This window comes from Amphiura filiformis, chromosome 8, assembly GCF_039555335.1.
Source record: "Amphiura filiformis chromosome 8, Afil_fr2py, whole genome shotgun sequence".
Classification (NCBI taxonomy): Eukaryota; Metazoa; Echinodermata; class Ophiuroidea; order Amphilepidida; family Amphiuridae; genus Amphiura; species Amphiura filiformis.
The window spans coordinates 9753968-9776751 of NC_092635.1; the positions used below are offsets into that span (position 1 = coordinate 9753968).

At 34.7% G+C, this 22784-nt stretch overlaps 1 protein-coding gene across 3 annotated transcripts in view; it reads right to left on the minus strand.

Annotated features, from left to right (window-relative positions):
- Window positions 1-22784, minus strand: part of LOC140158590 (uncharacterized) — a 58066-nt gene that overhangs the window by 24238 nt on the left and 11044 nt on the right. Inside the window, exon 2 of one of the 3 annotated variants that reach the window (XM_072181737.1) lies at window positions 8330-8503. The exons of 1 other annotated variant lie outside the window; for it this stretch is intronic. In XM_072181737.1, the coding sequence (XP_072037838.1) occupies window positions 8330-8431 (102 nt within the window). In that variant the 5' untranslated portion in view covers window positions 8432-8503. Of the gene's footprint in view, window positions 1-8329; window positions 8507-22784 lie in introns of all 3 variants that reach the window. One more of the 3 variants, XM_072181738.1, reaches the window with a different exon arrangement.

Genomic DNA, 22784 nt, shown 5'->3' on the forward strand with positions numbered 1-22784 from the left:
GTTGGGTGCCAATTATTGGGCTGTGAATGTGGTCCAGTAAGCTGTCAGTGCATTTTGCTGTTGTGTCGGTTGGACAACTGTTTGGATACTGACCAATGTTTAGAGTAGAGTATTGAAGTAATCCTTTATGCAATTTTGGTTCATTTTTATGGACAGGATTTTAGGATATGACGTGTGAAAAATTATAGGTTTCTTTTTGAGCCCAGTTTATTTTATTAAATGATAATAGCACAAAGAAAAAATTTGTTGAAGTCTGACGTTGTAAATGCGATTGACAGCTTTTGATGACATTATAAAATCAATCTGTTAAATCAAAATTAAAAGGACATTAATGTATTAGTGTTAACATGACCAGTATTTAGATGTAGAATGTTTTTTTAAACCAAATAAAAATGGCTAGTGAATAGGTTTTAATGCAATGCCCTATTTTGAGCACACAGCACCCAGCAATTTTAGTATTTTCATATTGTTTGAACATAATTATAGCCATGCTTGTTAAAAGTGTCAGTACGTTAGATTGACAAATAAGGACGATTTATGAATGAAACCTTCAAAAAGGAAATTAAAGTTTATTCATTACATTCGTAAGATCCTCTCCTGGGATTCTGTGACAAACAGATTCTTGAAAATGACATTTGTGGATCACAACGAATAACTCAAATGTCAAGCTATTCAATATTAATGCACTTTATCATAACAATTCCAGCTTGAATTGAAGTGTAATGTTAAAATCAATATCACAATATTAAACTACAGCTTTTGCATGACCACCTTCTCAATGACTTAGAGAAAAAAGACCCATTGTCAAAATTTAGCCTTGAATTATGACAGCAATTGGAATTATGACCACTCAACAATCAAGATTTGAACGATCATTGGACTTGTTCGGTGTGCGAGAGCAAATTTTTGTTTTAACCCTTGACTAGAGTTAGGCCGGGGAGTTAGGGCGCAAACATTGAAGCTACAATTACCATGCATAAAGCAATAGAGCTAAAATACATTCATAAAAGCAACAGTTTATCTTTCGTGCTTTTAGTTTTATTGGTAAAGCATTAACGACAGTGATAGTAATGTCGATTATCTAGAGATCTATGTGTGCTAGAAAAAGTGAGAGCGAGAGGAGATAGATATAGAAGATACAGGCCAGCAGCAATAAAGGGAATTGGCGAAAACAAATGGAACATGAGATTCCTATTTAAAAGCGAAGTGCTTTCAGCACCATCGACGCATAAAGCTAGAACCCGCATGGTACAATTCGGACAAATTAGTTGGCCAGCATCGTATAGTCTTCAGGTCATTACTTTAACTCTCTTCACGCGTGTGTCGACTACAGACGACATGTTTCAAATTTTTTTTTTAATTCACAAATTTCAGAAATGTAAATGTTCATGACCATATTTGGAATCAGCATGAAAAATGCATTAAAATGAGTACAAACAAGCCTAGTATTGGTTCAGTAGTCTTAAGATAGCTCTGGATATTTTGAGAAAATATTTCAAAACTTCCAACTTTTTTCGTTGAAGCGCATGGCTAGCACGCAGAGCATTAAGATTTCACTTATAGACGAGAGGCCTACGGCAGGGTCATGCATTTGCAATAGTTACACAAGAAATTGCACCGGAATCTACTCATGCCTGGATAGAGCTGTACGGTTCCGACACAAAACTAAAACCTGACAAGATAGACCTGTCTTTACTGATCTGCACTGGGGAAGCGCTGTGACTATAATTGGTGTCAAAAACTCGCAGACGGATTCAAAGACACGAGTTATCCAGAAAGAATTGACAGTGGTAATTTGATCAGTGTGTAGCCTAAGAAAAATCATCCCGATGGTGCAATCGATATGATTCATTCACGATATTGCTGATCAAAGGGAAACTTACATTATTTGCTTGTAAAGGAAAACTATCCTCAGGAAAGGAACATTTTGTAGTTCAACAGAATATTATAGTAAAGCAATGGTATTATTGAGCTTTAACTCTACGCCTGCTATATGACGAGGCAAATTGTTTTCGCAATTGGCTTATTCAAACACATTTCAATGAACTAAAATATAACAACAACAACAACAACAACAACTAATCTCCCTGTATACAGTATTGTAAACTTTCACTTGTTATGCCGAAAGAAGGAAGGTGTATGTAAAAATTATAGTTTTAAAAATGTGAAGAATAATGTAATGTGGGGTATAAGGGTAGGTGTTATACCTATACGACGTGAAGTATGGTTGAAATAATTACATCTTAAATCGTTTTATACCACGTGTATTATTGTATTTATTACCACAAATAACTTCAACTTATTGCAATTACTTTTCAATGGATGCTAAATTAATGACGAATATTAAGCTATCTATCTATCTATCTATCTGAGGCACAAAACATTATGTTCCATAGTCAAACGCAACTGCAGCCTTAATACTACTCAATTTGAGTAGTGTTTAAATATAAACTGGGCTCAAAAAGAAACTTACAATTTTTCACATGGTCATATCTTAAAATTCTGTCCATAAAAATCAACCGAAATTGCACACAGGATTACTTCAATACTCTACTCTAAACGCTGGTCAGTAACCAAACAGTTGTCCAACTGACACAACAGCAAAATGCACTGGCACGGAACAGCTTCATGGACCACATTCACAGCCCAATAATTGGCACCCAACACAAGAAATATGTGAGTAAGTGGAATAGTGTGTAACAAGACCTGTATCTTGATGAAGTGTGTGAAAAGCAGAAGCATCCCCGTTCCACTTACTCTTTGAAAAGTATCACCAGTGTTGTACACATTCTCACAGAATTCTTTTGCTGGGTGCCAATTATTCGCCTGTGAATTTTGTCCAGGAAGCTATTCCGTGTCAGTGCATGTTACTGTTGTGTCATTTGGACAACTGCTTGGTTACTGACATGTGTTTAGAGTAGAGTATTGAAGTAATCCTGTGTGTAATTTTGGTTAATTTTTATGGACTGGGTTTTAAGATATGACCCTGTGAAAAATTATAAGTTTTCTTTTTGAACCCAGTTTATTTCATACAAGAAAAATTATAATGATCTAAAATATGTCGTTTCTGGTCTTTCCGTCCTACAATATCCACTGGATGATTGAAAATAACGTCAGGTGCCAATCTAAGTTATTAAGTAACGACTATGCAACAGATATTTATAAAATAAATTCATCAAGTTTATACCCACTTTGTATTGATAATCTAAATTCAGAAATGCGTATAGACTATAACATACAAGAGATGGAAATTTAATTAGTTGATGTATTTGATGCATCAGGCGTTTTTGCTAACTATACAGGCTAATGTGATTTATTTATGATACTCTGAACAGACGTAGGAATATTGCCAAAAGCACTGACCTGGTGGATGCATATAACAATCGTGTAGTGGGTGAAAATTGCTCTGATGATGTAAGCAATTTGTGGTCACGTAATAAAAAATAATCACATGGAATATTGAATATGTGACGCTTAGAGGCCTGGATAACACATTAGCCGTTTTATGATAACAGTAGCAACTATTAAAAGACGATGATGAAGTTGTTCTACGTAATGTTTTCTGTGTGCTATGTTTCTTCTGTTATTGTTAAGTAGCTACTGAATGCATGCTCTCGTTTTGGGGTTGTTGTTTTAATCATGTTGTTGTTGTTGCTGCTACCGGTTTCATTATGTTGTTGAAGGTAATGATGTTGTTGTTTCTGCTGCCGAGGACGTTGGTTTATTATTATTATTATTATTATTATTATTATTATTATTATTATTATTAGTAGTAGTAGTAGTAGTAGTAGTAGTAGTAGTAGTAGTAGTAGTAGTAGTAGTAGTAGTAGTAGTAGTAGTAGTAGTAGTAGTAGTAGTAGTAGTAGTAGTAGTAGTAGTGTTATTATTATTATTATTATTATTATTATTATTATTATTATTATTATTATTATTATTGCATTGTAATTATAAAATGCTGCTCGCATTGTTGAGATGATATAACTACTGATATTGTTAAATGATGGAACATATTAAAGTACACAAATAGGTAATAGGGTGAAATACAAAATTTTATACAGGAAAATGAATTTAGTTGATTGTGCCGTTCTGTTCAGTTTCCCTTGATCACAGTGTTTTTGTATTAGATTGACGTTTGATGACCTTTGTCAAACGTCAATCTAATAGAAAAATACTGTTTACATAAATAATGTACAGGACATGAACAATGTAAGCATATACCGCAAGTAACATACCAGGTTGGGAAAATGCTGCTTACAGTTGGTTACGAACTTTATAATTAAAAATATTATTCATGGTTTTAATTCAAGATTGCGTTTCATGGAAATCTTTCACACGCGCATATTTACAACATTCATATAAATTACTTATTATCATTTACAACTACAAATATCGCAAAAGAATGTGCGCGAACATGTTTTGATATTTCTGCAATTTTTGGAACACCATAACTAAATCTATGAATATTTCATTTCAAATATTTGTGAAAGTACGTCATGACACAAATAATAATCCTGCTTTGCATCATCAATGTCGTGATGCATCAATTAAATCATCAAGTGACATCCGGTCCCTATTGCTAACATAAGTAGAACGTAGTTAGTGATCACATATATCATCCCTCATACATTAGCCATGTGATCAGTCAATAACCCAATAGAAATGAATAATTGTAGATTAATAGATCCCGTTTCTAAACATAAGAAACACTTAAAATAATTTATGACATAACAAAGAAACGAAACAATATAAAACAAAAGAGACCAAATTATTCTACCACAAAAAGTTTTGTTGCAAAACCCCTTACATCCAATTGCCCAATTTTGAGAACACATCAAAAAATCATCAAAAAAGTCACTGATATATGGGGGTTTGCAACAAAAGCAGTTTTTGGTGGGATACTTGGGTAGGATGAGCATTCCCATAAAAACGGCTTTTGTTGAAAACCCCCTTATATTAGTGATTTTTTAATGATTATTTTATGTGTTCTCAAAATTGGGCAATTGGATGTAAGGGGTTTCGCAACAAACCTCTTCTAATATTTCTTGTATGTTGCACACGATATGGAGCTATATATAATTGTAATGCCTTATTACCCTGATCGTTAAGGTCATCACATCACATCAGAAACGAAGCAACATCATTATTTTGTTGCCACAGAAGAGCAAAGTCCAACTTATGGTGGACATGGTTTTATTTAACCCAATATGGCAACTGGTGCATTGTCACATCAATCACTGCCGTGTTTTGATACAACAGATAACCAGCGAAGAACACGTCAGATCACAATGTATTGTCCTGGAACGAGGACACCTGTAAGATATGTATTGGCAACAAAGACAGCTGAATCTGAGCATTTACAAAGAGAGAATTACTTCATTTGACTCAAGGGTGTTCTATTTATTTAAATAATTTTATTGTTGTTTTGATGCTCTAAATTGATTGATGATCAAAACATTAAATGAAATGCATAAAATTTTATTTTTTATTATTGGTCTGTTTTCACGTTCCGTAAACGTGTTAAAAGGGTAAGCATTGACCTTCTAATGCCCAACGGCTAAATCGAGCGTTAGCTGGTTGAAATTAACTGGCTGATGCATTGCTGTGTAGACCATAAATGCGCATAAAAGCATGGTATGTTTTAACAGGGCAATGATGTCAATGATAATGTATTAACTATACGTTTTCTTTTTTGAAAAAGCACTTTTCTTTAAAAATTAATAATTAATTTTGACCTAACTTACAAAATTAATATCATCGTAAACCTTTTTGACGCCTTAATGCAGAAGCCAAATTGCATTTTCATGATTTGGACAAAATAAAGGCTACAATGCATGAAAATTATCTGCCAGAATTAATCAACTATTAATTGACAATTTAATTTTAACACAATCGCATTTTTAATCGATTTCATTTGTTCAGACTTTAAATCAGCGGAAAACCTCATATTGGAATTTAAAATACTAAAAACACGTCGACAGAAATAGTTTGTGTATTAGCACCTAACATGGGATTATAAATAACAAATACAACATTTTCACCGTCACACCATTAGGATGACAACAATACAAGCACAAGCAAAGCTATTTTTGAAAACTACTTTAAAGTAAACGAAGTCAAAGACTAGTTGAAACAGGGAGCAATAAGTCAGTACGATTCATTAGATTATTGGCCAAATGAATTAGAGGGGACACGATGTTGACGGAAATTGTTTGTAGTGGTCAAAAGATTAATTGAACGTCGTGTTCAAAAGAGGAAGAAAGAAGAAGCTCAGAGGGTACAGGTTTTACAAATTGTATCATGAAAAGACCTTTACGTGGAGAGGCATCAATAAGTGATTCCACCATGTTTAGCTATGTTTAGTGATGTTTTAGTAGCTGTGTGGTTGTGCACTCTGATTGGTGAGGTGGATGGGGTGTGCGTGTCGGTGTGTATTTTATTTATGTTCGTTTGTTGTTTGTTTTTTTGGTTGTTTTGTTTGATAGGCTGTTTAGTTGGATATATCTTTGCTGGGATTAATATAGGGGGGGGTGTTGGGTGGGTGGGTGTGTGTACGACACCTAGTTGCGCAGATAAAATCATGCAGACAGAATGTTTTTGAATGAGGACACAGGAGCTCGAAAGCTCACGTTGATTTGTGCAGTATCGTTAAAATCCCCGGTCCATGCAAGTTTTTTATTCATAATATTTGTATGTTAGTGTACAAGACATATATAATTGGGTAAGACATGACTGGGCAAATATGCTTTGTGTTACATACATATTGAGTATAAGTCTGTATGCAGAGGAAAAATTGTACCTTCCTAAGATTGAACACAACTTTAGCCAGAGGCTTATAACTGCTACAACATAGGAACAAGTGAATTCTAAAATTCACGTTGTAGCTACACATCATGTATTTGCTACTGACGGTGCCGTAAAAGTAAGTAAGAACAAAGGAGTAAATGTACGACAAAACCAATTGAATGTATAGATGACCTTGAATAGTTATTACATGGTACAGCATTACATGCCTACGGCAAAAAATAGGATGTGAAATATATTTGTATCGTATTCAAGCATAAAAGCAATGCAGGTGTCGTAATTGAAGCAGACATCATCATCTAGTGAAGGAGTAATGCAATGTCAAGTATGCAAACAAGACTTCACAAAACTTGCATTTTTCTACGATTACCCTGTTAGTAGAATTCATGTCAATTAAATGCCAATTTGAAAGGTAATTTATATCATGCTCACTCATACAAATTCATTTAGAACTACCGGTATACACGTTAACCCCAGCAAACACAAACGCTTTTAAAACATTTTGAACCGGTTTGGAGTTTGGTAAGCCGTCTAAATAACATTAAATGTCGGCATATATAATGGTCATGAAAATGTTATCCAAACGTTTTGTATGATAACACACTACAACAATATTTTTAAAATGATGTCGAAATGTTATTTTAACAATTTTATTGTCAAGACTTATATAACATAATGTTAGAATATTTTGCATTAAGTTACAAAAATATTTTGAATGTTATGAAAACGTTTTATACTTTTTATATACCCTTTATATAGCCCGACATCTAAACGTTTTCTAGCAACCTTTTCTAACCTTTTGCGAATAATGTCGAATACGTTTTGTTATTTGCTGAGTAAGCACGTGACTTTATTTCACGAGATTGCAAGTGGTTTTATCCAGCACTGAGCAGTAAAGAAACGTAGGATATTATTGATTAGGACCACTATTCATACATACAAGCAAAACCTACCTGATATAAGGCAATAGTTTATTCCCAATATACTGTAAATTATCCCCAGGCTTGTGTATTTACCTGAATGAGTTTGTGTGTTTGTGGGGATATGTTTGTATACTTTTGCACTTGAAGGAAGATGAGAATGCATTTCGATCTGTTATTAACTACAGTAAGTATTACATTAGTAGCAAGGATTGGTCAACAGTGTTATTTCGGGAAATATCACCACACAAAACTAAAGTCGCTATACAATTTATACATACGCATGGACATGATGGAGGATTAGTTAGTCTATACACAATGAGAAAAGTATTGTATCTAACTATAGATGGAGATGGTGTCCACATAATGCTATATATGGCATCATTCTTTCAATTTTTAACACCCAATTGTTTTTGATCAACTTTAACATGTCTTTTATTTTCATTCCTTTGCCTTGAAAATCTTAGTGTATGCCTATCCTTTTGAAAGCTCATTTCAACAAGTAATTATCAAAAATACCTCTGTGGCAGGATTAACATGTGATAAAAAGTAAAAGAAATGCCATCTTCTACATATCGATGAAAAAAAAAAATATTAACGGTACTAACATAACGATGACCTTTGGACGAGGCTACAGGCGGAAGTACCACCAGCAACATGAGTGCCATCACCATGGAAAACACAACGACCTCCAGTAGCAGCAGTAACATCGGCAATATGGCGGCGGCTACATGTTGTGTATTGGCAACAGTAGTAGCTGCAATAATGTTCCGGTGTGTCGGCTGCTAAGCCCGTATGTGTATTAAAGCAAATAATAAAATGAAAATAATCTTTAAGCATAATGTGAGCAAATCAGTAATATAAAATAAATGTGCATGTAATTTAAAAACGTCACAAACCAACATATAACATTAACTTAAAAGTGAGGTATTTAAACACAGTACACAGTTGGGGTTAAAGGTCACCCAAGAGCAACTAAGTGTGAAAAGGGAAACACAATGCTGTGTTAAAATTAAATACACAAAACTCAATGCAGGTCATTTTTTCCAGCGATCAAGCCATTCATTTCACATAACATATTACATACAATAAAATCTGCCTGGAAATAAAACGTGGTAGTTATTATACACCATTTGGTAAGAAATAACAATTGCCCAACCAAGAAGCAAAATAATTATATTTGGTGACCCGGAAGTTGGAAGCGTGCAATAATCACGACGTTGAAATGTGCAAACTTGTATATAGTCAGTTGTGTATAGGTTCAAAGAATTTAACATACGATTCTTATCATTATATTAAACACACTAGTTTGCTAGTTTGCTTAATGAAAGGCTATATGAAGACAATGACATGAACTTCCTCGAAAACATTACTGCAGCAAAGTCGTATGTGCAGTGATATTATGCTGCTGTTTGAAATTAGATTACGTTAAGAACATCTAAAAACCATTCAGATGCATTTATTCGTGAGTCTGTGGCCTCTGAGAGTATTCGTTGAGTGACTGAATTCCTCTAGGAAACCGGAAAGCATAAACTAGATTCAAACTTAAAGTCAGCATTAAGAAGTAGTCCATGTAAGGCACTATTGACCGAATTCCTCAAGGAAGCATCTCAGGAACCATCGGTTCACGGAAACTTTACAAATGTTACAGTTAGCAGTAAGACACCATTGACCGAATTCCACCAGGTAGCATCTTAGGACCAGCGGTTCACATAATTGGAAAGAATAAACTGTATTCACATTTAAAGGTAGCATTAAGTATACCAACTGATTGTTGACATTTGCATGAGAAGACAATAATAGTATTATGAAATAGTGCAGGTAACTACTGTGAGTAGTTGTTTGTTTCCTGTTAGTTGTGTACAACATTGCTGAATATTTCCTTATTCCTTTTCTTGCCTCCATCCGAACAGTACCTTTGTGGTAAACATGATTTGTTTTAGTTAAACATACATGTTCAACTTGTTATCATTGGCAAGAGAAGTGCTGCAAAAAGCAGTGTGGCTAACGCGGCGATGGTGCAATCGAGACAAAATCCAATGCATATAATTACTATGATACAGGCGAGCAGTGAATGAACAAGATACGTTGTAATGTCAAAAACACATGTTGCATTTGAGACTTTTTCGAGCAGATCACTCTCCATTGTAAGCTACGCGGATATGATCCTCATAAAGTATTGTAATTGTTACAGACTTGTTGTGAAACAAAACTATGATATGAGCCATAAGGCTGCAATTATTTCCATCTGTCCAGTCTTATTTGGTTTGATACGATATACCAGAGATTAATTCAAAATACTGGTTGACCAAGCTAGAATGAAGTTCCTCAAATCTTGCGATATATAATTGAAACCATACAGGAGCAACATTACGGCAAATAGCTACATGTATAAACATAAACTATGGTTTCAACGAAGAAATATTTAATGAGCATCATAATGTGCATTTCACAAATCAAGGAACACAGAATGAAATTGAAAGTGTCTTTATTGGTTTGGGGAAACAATATTTGTTTCATCTATATTTTCATGTCCACCGAAATTTAAGTCCAATTTGTTAATTTGTAATATAGTATTAGATCAGATTAGGCATATATTTTCGTCCACCATGGGAAAATCTCGATTAAACAGGTACAATCAATCTATGCATTATAACTACATATATATATACGAGTTCAACACAAGTAACATTATTCTTTCAAATACAACGAAAGCGATATCCGTATTTTAGAGATATACTTCTTATTCAAATTTCACTCGCAAGTTACCTATAACCAAAAATGCACAGTTTGTAGGGGAGGGAAGTTTTTCTATAATATGTGAATAGTAACATCGGTCTTGGTACGACCAGGTACAATCAATTGCAGTTGACTGCCTCGTTCTTCACTTAAATCTATTTGTGTATACGTGTATGCAACACCAATTTTGGAAAAATACACCAGCTTACCGTAAGGATTTAATCCTACTTGTATCTTGCATTGCTATCTGAAAGGTCGCATCTAATATAATTATATAATCCAGTGCAGCAACGGAATTATTTAATAATGTGAACGCATCTAATGCAACACTTCTTGATAATATTATCGTCTTTAAGGAGGCTGTGTACTCTCAGATATGCATGTAGTAAAAGTGCAATAACTTTGTAATTATTCGCTCAAGACATATAAAAGTATACATTTTTATGAAGGCAAGACATCAATAAATCTTAATATAAATACAGATTTGGGGTAAAAACAACAATTATGAAGAAAATCACAAAAAAGTGAGTTTTTGGCAATATTTGATAGGTACATCATAACAAAAAAGCACTCTTTCCAAAATATTTTATTTTGTTTTTAGCTCAATCTTGAGGCTCCATTCCAAAAACGTTTTTTTATTTTTTTTGATATTGGCCTTATTTTTTGAGATATTGACCATCTAAGGCATCAAAATGAACTTTTAAAATTCACCAACGCCTATTTGCACAAAATGATGCCTAAAATCGGAAATAGACCAAAATATAAAATAAATGAGAAAACCGTTTCTTGCGTCTATCATGCTTTTTACGATGATCATATTTGCTTACCTATAGATGCTGTATTTATTGAGTTATCGTGTACCTAAATCGTCATTTTACCGAGAAAATGAACATTGAAATAATGACCGGTGAAGTTTAAAGTGGTCACATTTTGCACTTTCATAGAATCTCACAGGAGAATGCGGCAGTTTTCGTTTTTGTACCTTATATTACGTGAACATCGGGTAAATCCACTGCCCCTTGAGAAGTTTGAGCGAAATCCATTCATAGCTTGATATTTAAATCGGGGAAAGAACTTGAAAAACCCCACATTTTATCAGCTAAAACGGAGGCATTTGACCACTAGGTTTTTTGTGAAATCAGTGCTTCCGTGGTGTTTCCATAAGATGCGCCGCGCATGCAGATAAGCGTCGCGTATGCGTCGCGTATTTGTGCGTTAACAAATTGCGCGATACGCAACGCGATGCGATGTTGCGCGCGTGTACCCGGCTGGTACAACAAAGATTATCTTTCCTTTTCAATTTCAAACACGAGTGGAATAGTGAAATAAAATCCTTTAAATATTGCAGTTGGAATTTACAAACCTGGATTTTCATTCCTTGTATTCATAAAAAACACAACAAAGTACAAACATATCAAAAAAACCTCAATTTTGCGAAAAAAACAATGTCTAGAGTACACAGCTGCCTTAAGCCATTGATTCAAACATTTGGTTTTTTAATACACAAATGTTTCCATGTGAAAAACTTGATTTGGCTTGGGCTTTAATTTGTAACACTTATTTAATTCCACCGTGAGGACGTTGGACTGAATAAGTTGTGATAATCTTATTTGCATTATAATTAGCAGTTAATTGTTTTGGATTTTATTTCGTGCAGACATATCAAGTATTCAAATACAGCGTGCCCCACTATCGACTGGGTTTATTGTAATGCAGAAGAGTGAACACTATGACTTATTTGGTTATCGGACTTCACCCTTTCTGTGGCCCCTACTTGGAATGACTATGGTGACTTATTTGGTTATCGGACTTCACCCTTTCTGTGGCCCCTACTTGGAATGACGATGGTGACTTATTTGGTTATCGGACTTGTCCCTTTCTGTGGCCCCTACTTGGACTGACGATGGTGACTTATTTGGTTATCGGACTTCACCCTTTCTGTGGCCCCTACTTGGAATGACGATGGTGACTTATTTGGTTATCGGTCTTGTCCCTTTTTGTGGCCCCTACTTGGAATGACGATGGTGACTTATTTGGTTATCGGACTTCACCCTTTCTGTGGCCCCTACTTGGAATGACGATGGTGACTTATTTGGTTATCGGACTTCACCCTTTCTGTGGCCCCTACTTGGAATGACGATGGTGACTTATTTGGTTATCGGACTTCACCCTTTCTGTGGCCCCTACTTGGAATGACGATGGTGACTTATTTGGTTATCGGTCTTGTCCCTTTTTGTGGCCCCTACTTGGAATGACGATGGTGGCTTATTTGGTTATCGGTCTTGTCCCTTTTGTGGCCCCTACTTGGAATGACGATGGTTGCTTATTTGGTTATCGGTCTTGTCCCTTTTTGTGGCCCCTACTTGGAATGACGATGGTGACTTATTTGGTTATCGGTCTTGTCCCTTTTTGTGGCCCCTACTTGGAATGACGATGGTTGCTTATTTGTTTATCGGTCTTGTCCCTTTTTGTGGCCCCTACTTGGAATGACGATGGTTGCTTATTTGTTTATCGGTCTTGTCCCTTTTTGTGGCCCCTACTTGGAATGACGATGGTTGCTTATTTGTTTATCGGTCTTGTCCCTTTTTGTGGCCCCTACTTGGAATGACGATGGTTGCTTATTTGGTTGTCGAACTTGTTCCTTTTTGTGGCCCCTACTTGGAATGACGATGGTGACTTATTTGGTTATCGGTCTTGTCCCTTTTTGTGGCCCCTACTTGGAATGTGGATGGAATGTTAAGCGAGTGGGATAGCAGGAGCAACATTTGCCGTTTGTCTTCTTTGTTTGTTTTGTTTTCTTGCAGGACGCAACACATATGTTTACGCATTGCATTATTAATTGTTAATTCTGTTTTCCGTTAGGTAGAAAATAAAATCTAAAATTGAATATTGTGAAAGAAAATTCTAAACAAAAAACGACCCACATACATGTGTACTGTACAAATATTCCCTGTCTAAACATTGTCAAATTCTTAATGCATATATTATTTTGTTGCACACCTATAGTACTAATATATACCTCTGCAATCTACAACGGCACAGTTGACACTGAATCTAAATAACATATGGACAGTTTTATCAATAGCGTCAACAGCTCATGAAAGATTGCCTTACTTCTGTCAATAAAATATGCATCAAAATAAAAATGATGGGAAAAATGAAAACTCGTAACAAAGATCATAATCATCAGGGGTATATAAAAGTGTGAGTGTGAAGTATTTTGAATGGCAAATCATTCACATTATCGTGCCCATGTAGACATTTTGCTGTTAAACTGTACACAATAGTATTGAGTTTCTAAATACACTAAGGAAAAGAGCTCGCGGGAATTGGTCATGTTTTCCTCGTCGTCTGGACTTTATGCATATGTTACTCATGTTTCTATTTCATGTATTTTTAATATGTAAGCCACACCAGTAATAGGTCGGCAAAATCACACATTGCATTTATAGTCCAAATGCATCAGGAATATGATTACAATAAATATTGTAATTTATAATGATCATTACATAGTACTTGCAAAGTGTTGGTGGACTAGCAAATTAATACTAAGGCAGAGAAATAAATCTTCAGAACCAGCGGGAATCGATCCGAGGCTCTCTACATTTGCGGTAGAGAGATTTAACCACTTGATTCACTGATTCAGCACCATGGTTGATCGTAAATGAAAATGGCAAATTCTGTAACAGAATAGTTGCATTTTGGATAATATATGGCCCGCATGAAAATACTGTATGCAAGAACAACAGAACTCCATAATAATGTGTTTACTAGCCCTGTGGTTTATTAGTGTAAGGCGTCAAATTATCGCAGACAAGTTGATGCTCGGGAATGGTAAGCCATAGATTGACTCGGGGTATATTAGTCTGTGCGATTAAGCTCTGAATTCGTTAAGTTTAGAATAATATTTTCCAACAGGCTGCAATATAATACCATAGGTGATTATCAATTTCAAGCGTTGATATTTTTCTGATAATCAGAATTGTTCAATTTTTCTCACGCAGAGTTACTTGGTATATATGTGTGTGTCTTATAGATAGTGATTATTTATTTTGTGCCCAACCGAAAAATATCTGAAAACATCTGATGACATATAAAAAAAAAACCCATGATATGCTGGTTATTCTGTCCTTCAGAGTACAGCGTTGCATGTTTACAATGTGTGTTATTCCGAGAATACAAAGCACCTTTATTTCCATGTTTGTCTACTCATTATTATAAGATTTCTGACAAATTCAGATTGTTAGAAATATTTTTCTTACAAAATGAGAAAATGGGATATCAGATGTAGCCATATAATTTTGACCGGGAACTAATAAGATAAAATGAAGAATGGTGATCGCTCCATTCCATTATTTCGTTTGTGAATGCCACTATCAGCGAATCGCGGGAGCTATCTTCGATTTTGACCAAAATACAACACCTAACATTTGCTGGGTATTTTAGTTCATATCATTTTAAAGTGTATGTATATGCAATGGGTCACGGCTATGTTCAAATTCAGAGGATATTTATCACTCTGAAAACCCATAATTTATATCTGCGTGTCTTGAAGCCTCGTCAAACTTCCTCCATTATGCTGATTCGCATGGCTGCTCCCCGTAATCATAATTTTCTAAGCGTCGGTCATGTACAAAATGAACATGCTAAATAAGATGTACGTACATCTGATGTGTGAAAGTTACGATAAGAAAGAGTGCACATAACTAAACCAGACTCAAAGATGAAGTTCACGAGCGCCATTTACTTCAGATCATAATATATTGCCACTTTTTTGTTGATGAGAAAAATAGTTTGCTTTTCATAGGCTCAAATTTCAAGTTGGTAATTATTTTTTCAGTAAAACACTTATACTAATTTTAAACATTCTGTTCCTTGACGTTGTTGTGCTATTATTATTATTATTATTGTTATTGCAAATTAAATGATTTTGTTTCACTGCTTTGCAATTCCGCTCCTTTATATCGTATTGTACATGAGTGCACTATTCAATACGAATCTGATAATTTCAACGTCTTTCAAGGCGCACAATGCAGCCATGTCTTATTATTCAGGGGTGGTTGCATCCTCTCCTCTGCACCTCCATAATGCTGAATAATCCACCAAATGGCATAAGGATGTAGGACCGTTTATTGAGAATTTGCTTAGCATCAGGAAAATGAAATCACTCGCGAGATTTTGAAGATACAAATCGGTTCAATCTGAATGTTGGTGGATCATTGACTTGCTAATGAACCATTCTAACTAAATATTGAACTAATTATGCCGAAGATGACATTTAATATATTTAACCTAACAGTAGCCATTTAAGATGTCTTCTCATGAATATAAATGGATTCTCGGTGCAAAGATCACATGATTATATGTTGCCGTTTAACGAAGGCATTATACATAGTTTGGAGCCTGCAAATTAAATATGTATGTTTAATACTATACTAATTCTTTAAATTTACAATGTTGTTGTCGTTGTATCCGTCGTCGATTTCGATGGCGGTTATTATTGTAATCGTTGCAATTGCTGTTGTTGTTGTTATTATTGTTGTTGTTATTGTTGCTGCTGCTGTTGTTGTCGGACACGTGTTTTATCTCTCCTTACACCATGTACACCGAGTACACCTAGCTCAGTGTGTCAAAATGTACATTTGATTCGCTGCTTTTCGTCAATTGATACTACTTACTACTTGAGAACTACTTAAAACAACAATTTCGAGATGGAAAATTATATTCCTGGAACGGTCCGTCCTACATGTCATCTACCATCTTGTCATACTACTCATTGTTATAGATCAGCAAGAATACCCATGATGCAAAGACAGCAATCTAACCAGTTTGAAGAACTTCGTCATAGAGGTACATGGAGGATAGCTGACTGTGATTAAAGTTTTTGTAATGCCATCAAATCCATCTTGAATGTAGGTCAGATGGGTTTCATCATACTGCCTATCAGATGGAATTGAGTTCTTCGATTTATTTTGATAGGTGCTGTGTAATTGGTACTCTCAGTAGATGAAACATTTATACCAAACTCACATTCAACATAAATATTTGGTTAAAGAATTTCAGCATGAAAGGATATGTATTGCAGAATATAGTTTAAACATTTGTGAGAAAGTTTGTTCACTGAAAGACAATCCAATTAATAAATAAGAGGTGTAGGGAATTACAATGTGACAGTCTCGGTTCATATGTTAGGTCATTTGCTTCATTAATAACAAGTTATTCCGTTTTCTGACCACAAAAGAAATATAAGCAAATCCAAGTCCACAATGGAAAGATGTCAATCAAATTCCGAAATTAACTAAAGGAGTTTCACGCATCTAAACACTTCAACACTGGACTCCAACCATTCCAACAATAGGAGTTACAAAATGCGTTAAAACATTGTTTTTTAAGCATTACGAACAATGTGTTCTGATCCAGTGTTTTGTTGTTGTTTGTCTTTTAAATGTTTCCATTACAAAAAGAAAGTGGTAGGATATTCACTGGCGTTCATGTGGAGGATGAATATTAATATTCACGGCTTGTATATTTTATTAGTACTACATTGACATTTACCCATGTAAGAAGTATGAATTAAATATTACGTAAGAAAAACGGTTCCTGGTTTACATGAACTTATAGCACGATAAGCTTGTGATTTTTGTCAACTGACGTCAAATTCTGGCGTGTTTTTAATGTATGTTATTATGTGAACTTTATTGATTGAACGAGCTCAGATACATGACATGCAATTGAGGTTTCTTTGTAAAAGATAAGGCTTCGCTTTTTGTTAGCAATATTGATGTAGACACTGCCTGATAAGATATTGACGTCATCACAGTCTACTTAATCATGAACAACTATATTTTGCTTTATTGTTTTATGGTACACTTAGTTACTAACCAGAATAAAACATGCAGCACACGCTATACATGTTATATATGGCTAAAGCAGTTCTGACATTTTTCAATAAATTTGATATTCGACGCAATCATGCAAAATTACCCAAATATGCTAACATTGATTTTTGAGATACAGCAAATATGTGTAAATAAACTCCTCAAAAAAGTTTGGCAACTTTCAAAAACGGCTGTATATCAGAAATTTTTGAAATCTATCTCCATATTGTTTCATATCAGTGAAACCATTGTTCTGTCCTGTCAACAATGACACCTCATTTTTGACGATAACTTGTTCCACGGCTGAAAGACTTTGAAAGACAGAGAGGTCTCAAAGAAAATGTGCCAAACTGACCATTGTCTGCGCTCACCTTATTGCCTTGAATGAATGAACGAGTGGTTTAATGCATGTGGATTCAAATGGATCAACGCAAGTTAATCTCTCTTGCTGTCACTTCTCCATAGTGGTCATATCCAAGCAAGTTCTAATCAACCATGGTTCGATTATCAGATCTGGATAAGGCTCGAGCTATTAGTCAGCTTGAGGCTGGCATACCTCAGAATCAAGTTGCGGCAACTTTTAGAGTTTACCGCAGTATGATCTCCAAGCTAGAAACCAAGTTTCGTCAGACCGGAGATGCAGAAGACCGGCACATCAGACTGGCAGCACTTTGAAACCGTTTTTTAATGAAACAGTGTTCATATTTACTGATGCAAATGGCGCAGACAATGTCAGAGTTGGCACATTTTGTTTGAGACCTCCTTATCTTTCAAAGACAGTTACTCAACCATGGAATAAGTTATGGTCACAAATTTGGTGTCATTTTTGACAGGAAAGAACAATGTTTGTATTGATATGAAACAATATAAAAACATATTTCAAATATTTCTGATAAAAAAAAACTTTTTTGAGGAGTTTATATTTATTAATGATTTATTGTTTTCTGCAACATAAAATATTGAATATACATATAAAAGTATAGGCCTATGTTTAATGTAACATTTTGAAAATACGCAGGGAATTTTAGTTCATCACAGTACTCGTACATTGCAATTGTAACAATCGTGAAAAAAAAAAAACAGTATTGAGAACCTCCTCTTGAACAAATCGTAACAACATATTGCTTTAAAGTTTATGTAATGGGTCAAATTCAGAAAATATTTGTCAGTCTGAACAGCCTGAATTTATATCGGAGTGTCTTGATGCCTGGTCAAACTTCCTCCATATATGCTGATTTGCATGGCTGCTCTCCGTAATCAGGGATATTGCTGTAAGCGTCGGTCATGTACATAATGAACATCTGCACTAGATGTATGTACATCAGATGTGTAGAATTTACGATAGGAGAGAGTGCACATGAATAAACCAGACTCAAAGATGTAGGTCACGAGCTCAATTACTTCGGGTCATAATATATTGCTGATTTTTTGTCTATGGAAAAATAGTTTTCTTTTCATAAGCTCCTAGTTGTTAATATTTGTGGATAAAAACATGTATTTATTTTAAATATTCTGTTGTTGTTGTTGTTGTTGCTGCTGCTGCTGTTATTATTATTATGTCATGTTGACAATACAAATGCTTTTGTTTCAATGTACTCCACTTCCACTCCTTTCTATTTTACATACATTTGTATTTGTGCTATTGGTTATGGATGTAATGATTGAAACATCTTTTGAGGTGCACAATGTGACATTGTCTTATTATTAGGAAGCGGTTGCACCATCACTTCTGTTGTAATGCTGAAATCGCGTAATAATCCACCAAATAGCACAACCCTCCCTGTCTATTGTAAGATCGTTAGTTTCGGTCATATAAGTATAACAATTTGCTTGGTATCATGTTAAAAACGCTTCACAATTCACCAAATAAAAAAATATCACCCAATCGTATGACAGTCCTTAACACCCAATTCTATGTCAATCTAGGCATATGCTGTATTAAACCGTGACATGGGCACTATTTATTTCGATACCAAGAAATGGAGAATACCAAAAATGGTCGGAACCCGTACCTTTATTGTCATACAGCATAGAACATATAATTATTTAAAACATATGCGATTCCCTTAAGAAATAAGTCGTATTGCCACAAAAATGAGTGTCATCGCAGCATATAAATGGGGGGGGTAAATAATGAGACTAAATAAGAGTTTGTAATTCATCATCGTGTGCATGTTATTGTATATATCCCTTACTGGATACTGTGTCATATTTCCCTAGTATTCCTATCTGTGATATTAGCATAATTTATACGAATATTATTCTCTCATAAAACATACATAAGATACCAATTCCACTGCAAAGTAAAAATGAAATCACTTGTGAGATTTTAAAGATACAAAGCGGTTTAATCTGAATGTTGGTGGATCATTGTATTGCTAATGAACCATTCTAGCTAAACATTGAACTAATTATGATGAAGATGCATTATACCTAACGGTAGCCATTGAAACCGTCTTCTTGTGAACATGAATGGAGTTTTGGTGCAAAGATCCCATTGTATGTTGTCAATTAAAGATAGCATTCACACTTGGGCCAATTATACTTTTTCCAATCCCACTTAGTCCAGTCCCATTTGGTCCAATCTCACTTGGTCCAAGTCCCGTTTATATAATTCCCACTTGGTCAAGACCCAGTTAGTCTAATCTCACTCAGTTCATGTTCCACTTAGGCCATGTTCCAATTAATCCATATCCTACTTGGCCATGTACTACTTATGTCATACCCATTTGGGTCATGTTCCACTAGGGCCATGTCCCACATTGCTGTCGCATTATCTGTTGTCGATATCGATAATGAGTTATTATTGTCGTCGTTGCTATTGCTGTTCATTGTTGCTCCTGTTGTTGTTGTTGTTGTTGTTGTTGTTTATAGTCCTGTTGTTTAATTTAGATTGTTTTATCTTTAAACCTTAACTGACTATAAGCTCACATTTACATTTAATTCGCTTGTTTTTATCAATTAATATTCCATGCAGCAGCAACAAATTTTCAAGATAAATATTACTACTGAAACGATTCGTTTTACATTATACCAAACAGATCAGCTAGAATACCCATGACGCAAAGCAATCTTACATGTATAAAAACTTCGAGGTACGCAGAAGATGGCTGACTGTGATTAAATTTGTGTAATTCCACCAAATCCATGTTTAATGTAGGTCAGATGGGTTTCATCATACTGCTTATCAGATGAAATTGAGTTCTCCGATTTATTTTGATAGGTGCTGTGTAATTGGTATTCTCAGTAGATGCACCATCTATACCAAACTCACATTCAACATGAGGTTGAAGAATATAAGCATGAATGGATGAAAGAAAAATAATTCCGGAAGACATAATATATTTCTGCTTTTTCTTCTACTTATTTAATTCTATTCAACCATTCAGTGACATAAGTTTTTTTTTTATCTTACAACAAAAGAGAAAGTTTCTTTACTGAAAGACAATAGGACTTTAAGCAAAGAGGTATACGAGTATAGGAAGGTGCAATGCGATAGTTATCGGTTCAAATGTTAGGTAACAACAAAGACTTGGTTATTCCGTTTCCTAACCATAAAAGGGGAAATTAAGCATATGTCCACAATGTCAATTACATTCAGAATTTCAAATTTTAGTTTCAGCATCTAAGTACGCCAAAATAGCAAGTCTGGACTCTAAATATGATAACACTGGGAGTTACAATTAATATTTAAATCATTTTTATTTGTTAAATTATTACACTTTTTAACCAATTCAGTGTTTTGTTTGTGTTGTTGATGTTTCCATTATACAAGTAGTAAGGTATTCCATAGAGAATCAATAATATTCGCAGCTTTTTATTTTATTAGTACTAATTTAACCATGTAAGAGTTGAAGTTTGAAGTAAATATTACCTAAGAAAAACATTTTTTGGTTGACCTGAATATGTACACGATAAGTTTGATATTTTCATTAACCCATGTCAAATTTTATGTGAGCGATATTCGGGTAATTTTGCACGATCTCGCAACATGTTAAATTTCTTGAACAATGTCCAAAACTTAAATAACTGAGCTTAAATAACTGTCTTAGCTATATGCTGCATAAGTATCATTCCGTTTACTTCATGTAAACGTAGCCTATGATGACGTCAATATCTTATTAGGTAGAGTCTACATGCATCAATATTGCTAACAAAAGCGAAGCCTTGTCTTTTCATTTACTAAGAAGTCTCAATTACATGTCATGTTTCTGAACTCAACCAATCAATAAAGCTTACATAATATTTTTAATATTAATTCAAAAGTGTGTTTGACTTTCTTTTATTACTTGTTATTGTTTTCTGCTACATGGAAAGTGTAATATTCATGAAAGCATAGGCATATAAAAAGACTTATATTTTGACAATACGTTTGAAAATTCTACAATAAATTTCTTTCCAATTGCTTTTAACAAGAAAAGTCGAGATTGCATTGTGGAAAAAAATAACGAATATATCTTATGGCACTCCTTTGGTTTTCAGCGCTACATACCGGATGCACACAAGATTTCATGTACGCGTGCGTGAGCTGCATATCCACTATCCAGACTCCTTAAAGATAAGAAAATATGCAATTGCTTGCTGTATATGACATGACAGTATGACCCCTCCTACATTATGCAACAGCAAGCACTACCTGGGGCTAAGTCTGGATACCTTACCGCACAAAGGCTCCTATTACGTAGTCTCTGCTGCTCTGGAGGTTTTTGAAGATGTGATAGAGATTAAACTTGTGGCAGCATCTAAAAGGTTTGAAGCTGCTTGTCTCTATAATTCTATGTAAGACTTATTGGATTATGCAGACGAATTTTCATTTTATTTTGCTGTTGTTATCGACGGGTAGAAACATTAATGGACTCCCAAATGTGGTTACAGGTCAATAGTCTGAAGGGCCATTAGTCCGGATACCCAATAACTAATCCTAACCCTAAACATAGCCATATCACCAACCCTATCCCAAAAACTAACTCTTAACTCTAATCCTATCTTCAATTAAACAAATTAGTTCGATCTTGCGATCGACCATCGAATATCCTTATTATTTATGAAATCAAATAATTGACTATTGTGATAACGTATGAATCTTTGCCTGTATTGATATTGACTAATATAAATTTAGCATTAATTCTGATAATTAGCTGTTAGTTACTTAATAACAATCATCGAAGCAGCATCAGCGGTCAATAAAAATATCGAGCAAATTTGGTTCTGGTGCCTCATGGAAAGCACATAGTGCACGTTGCAACTTGTACAATGTGGTAGCCTGCCTACCGCGTACCTACGAACTAACCAAATACCTCCGCCTTTTCTATTAATTTTAAACTATAATAGTTCTTGTTCCGGGACAGCAACAATACTGTTTGCCAAAATGGATAGATAGCAGCTATCCATGTGAACAATGCTATGGTACCTCTGGTACAGGGTGTCCCTGAAAGAACTGTGTCGT